This window comes from Falco peregrinus, chromosome 9 (assembly GCF_023634155.1).
Source record: "Falco peregrinus isolate bFalPer1 chromosome 9, bFalPer1.pri, whole genome shotgun sequence".
Lineage (NCBI taxonomy): Eukaryota > Metazoa > Chordata > Aves > Falconiformes > Falconidae > Falco > Falco peregrinus.
The window spans coordinates 12,431,312-12,434,527 of NC_073729.1; the positions used below are offsets into that span (position 1 = coordinate 12,431,312).

Consider the following 3,216-nt stretch of genomic DNA (forward strand, 5'->3'; position numbering starts at 1 on the left):
GAGACAGCCCGGCACAGTCACACTTCGCCGCCGGGCCCGGGCCCGCTCCCCGCCGGGCGAGGGGAGCCGGCTGCCCAGCCGCAGCCCCGGGGGAGCGGGGGGGCGAAAAGCCCCAGGGGAGGCGGGGGACGAAACCGGGGCCGGCTCCGCGCGGCTCCCCCGACGCTCGCCACCGGCCCCGTTGGGGGCCCGCGACGCCGGCACGGAGCCGCCCGCGCCCAGCCCGGCGCCGACTCGAGCCCGGCCGCTACAACCGCCGCCGGCGCCATGGCCGAACAGCGCCCGCCGCGCCCGCTTTACTTCCCCCAGTTCCACGACCGCGCCGAGCCCGTCCCGCCCCCGGCCGACGGCGGCGGCCCTTGGACCCTCTTCCCAGCCATGTGCGGCCCGCGGCAGCCGCCGCCGCCTGCGGCCGGGGTGCCCCGCTGGGCCGCGGCGCTGGCGCCCATCGCCTACGAGCCGCTGCGCTTCTTCTGCCCGGCGGCGGCCTCGCCGGAGGGGGCGGGCGCGGCGCGGCGTCCCGGGGAGCAGCCGCAGCTGGAGGGCGAGATCTGCGAGCTGGGCATCCGCCTCAAGGAGCTGGAGCTGCGGGCGCTCATCGGCGACGGCTTCGACGCCCAGCAGTGTGCGTCCTCCCGCCGGGGCCGGGGCCCGGGGCCAGCGCGGACGGGAGCGTAGGGGTAGGGTCCCCCGCAGGGCGCACCCCTGGCACCCCAGCCGGCCGCGGGGGCAGGGGGCTGGGGCAGCCCCTCAGGTTTTGCCCCCGGACTCTTGCCGGCCGCAGGTGCCCGGGGAGCACATGGGGTGTGGGGAGCAAAGCCCTTGTCCGGTGTCATCTACCCGAGTCCCTGGTCCTGCACAACCACATAAAAGAGGCACAAGAATTATGGATGTGGTGACTTTTGCACAAAGGAATGAAACCCCCAACGTTACTAAGTGTTAGCAAAAAGCCAGTTCCATCACCGCTCAAATCAGAGGGCGTTTGTACATGCAAAAAAAATCACTACTAGCGAGGTGCTGCAGTAGTCAACTGCCACTTACATAAAATAAAGGCCACTGATGACCACAGATAGTTGGAGGTATAAAAAACAAAACAAAAAAAGTCAAATAAGTTTGGCATTTAATTTTAAAACCTGCTGGCCATGAAGGAAATACAGGAAATCAAATAGCTCAGCAGACAGCTATTACCGAGCGTTGCAGTAGGGAGGCCAACAACTGCTAAGGATATTATGCCCATAATTTCCTTCAAGGCCACGGGCTGCCAGTCAAGAAACTTTCAGGAGTGCAAAGGTTACAAGAACACAGGAAAAATGTCCGTCAGATACACACATTCAGAGGCAGATCTCAAAAATACTCTATTCTAATAGGTAGTTTGCATACACTTACTTTTCAGAACAGGAAATTAATGAGCTTATTTCCTTTGTTACAGCCATACATGCCTTTTCCCATTTAATACCTATTATTTTCAAAATGTGAGAAACTTTAGTTTTCAGATATTTGCTAGACAAGAAATTGTAAGGAATTATTACTTTGCTTAACTCGTTATTTGATTTTCTTAAAAGTATTGTAAAGTATTAATTACAAAATTAATGTAGAATTATGTTTCATTCTTGTTTAGATAAACTTCTGAAGGCACTAAAAGAAGAAAAGATACAACACCTGAAAGCAAGGCAGAAGCTAAAGAAATAGCCACCAACATGATGAGGATTATTTCAGCTGGATATTCTGTCACTACATCACTATAAAATATTTTAATGGATATTTAATATTATTTTTCTACTTAGTATATGCTAGTCTCCTACCAAATTAAAAAAATGCAGCACATTTTCATCTTGACTTTTTTGTGTATTATTCCTCTGGTACTAGCTACTGATCACACTACTATATATTTTCACTTTTTTTTCCCCAGTAACTATAGGCAAACAGGATGGCTAATATTTTCTTCAAAAACACTGAGAAATTAATGCTGCTAATATCAAGATTCTTAGCAGTTCACTGACCATGTTCAAGATACATGTAGCAAGGAAACACAGTAATTCCAAAACAAAATAAAGGAGGGAGGAGTTTGTTTTAATTCTAGGTACATTAAGTGAAACAGTGTAAATAGACATGGTCAGAAGTCCTATGCCTCTAAGCAAGCTTTTTGTGTTAGCATAAAAACCCTAGCTACAATTACAGTGTATTCTTTTATTGTCCATAGTATACCACAAAATTACAGAAGTTATGGCTTGAGTCAGTTTTTTTAAGAGAATGGTTGTATAACATTAACTTTCAGCTCAGCCTGTGGCAGTTTCGGGAGTGACAACATCCTTACGTCCCTTTCAGGACAAGGGAAATGGACAGAGGCAGCCATGACAGAGTGAAGATCTGCAGAACATCTGCCACTGAAAAAGTAATGCCATGTGTGGCATCAAGAATAACCTAACACAGTAGTAAATAGGCTCATCAGACTGATAAAAAGATCCCAATTACTTTTTCCTGTTCTAATTCAAGAGCAGTATGTGGCAGCATGAAATAATAGTCACCAACCCTGAAGCTATCATATTTTAGCAAGCAGCGTTGTTTTTTTTTTAAAAAAAAACAGTAATATTGTAATCTGTTTTTTTTAAACTGCATTCATGTTGCTCGACTATGAAGCATTTTAACACAATAAGATATCAAAATTTTATTTCCTATTACTGCTTATTCCAGCATTCACTTTTTTATTATCTTCATCTTTCCAGCCCGATTTTGATCCACCCTACACTGAGTTTATATGAAAAAAATATCTAGTTTATAATTTCTGTTGTCAATTGGAAAGCTATAATAGGCACATTTTATCAGAGCAGCTAGAAGATCTTAAACAGAATCTTACCGTCCGCAATTGCTGTTGTCAGCCGGGTGTCTCCACCAATACAGCAGTTCAGGGCTTCACCTGCTAACTGATGTGTTTTTTTAACAAAACACAGCCTAAGCAGGGCTGGGGGAGCATGGCAAGGCCTCAGGCAGGGCAGGGTGAGGGGCCAGGCCCCGGGCCCACACAGGAGGCCCAGGGGCAGGACTGGTGACAGGGCTACCTGTAACACCGGCCCATGGAGGGTCTCAGCATGGCAGCCCTGACACTCAGACACCCCTTTGCCTGCAACACAGCCCAGGCCGGGGTGGGAGCTGGGGCCTGAGCTTAAACCGTGCTCCCAGGGCAGAGAGCAGGCCATGGGGGCCCAGAGGCGGCTGCTG

The 3,216-nt window shown here is 49.8% G+C and overlaps 1 protein-coding gene across 1 annotated transcript; it reads left to right on the forward strand.

The window, feature by feature from the left end:
* The first annotated feature begins 267 nt into the window (after positions 1 to 267).
* Positions 268 to 1,689, forward strand: C9H11orf91 (chromosome 9 C11orf91 homolog). Its single transcript, XM_055814177.1, has 2 exons — positions 268 to 625; positions 1,619 to 1,689. The coding sequence occupies exons 1-2, from the start codon at positions 268 to 270 to the stop codon at positions 1,687 to 1,689; spliced, it is 429 nt and encodes a 142-aa protein (XP_055670152.1).
* Positions 1,690 to 3,216: the final 1,527 nt, after the last annotated feature.

Excerpts from the sequence above, each read along its gene's own strand:
- C9H11orf91 (XM_055814177.1), top strand. The coding sequence starts at position 268 with ATGGCCGAACAGCGCCCGCCGCGCCCGCTTTACTTCCCCCAGTTCCAC. Across the intron at positions 626-1,618 it reads CGGCTTCGACGCCCAGCAGT|ATAAACTTCTGAAGGCACTA; the intron begins GTGCGTCCTCCC and ends ATTCTTGTTTAG.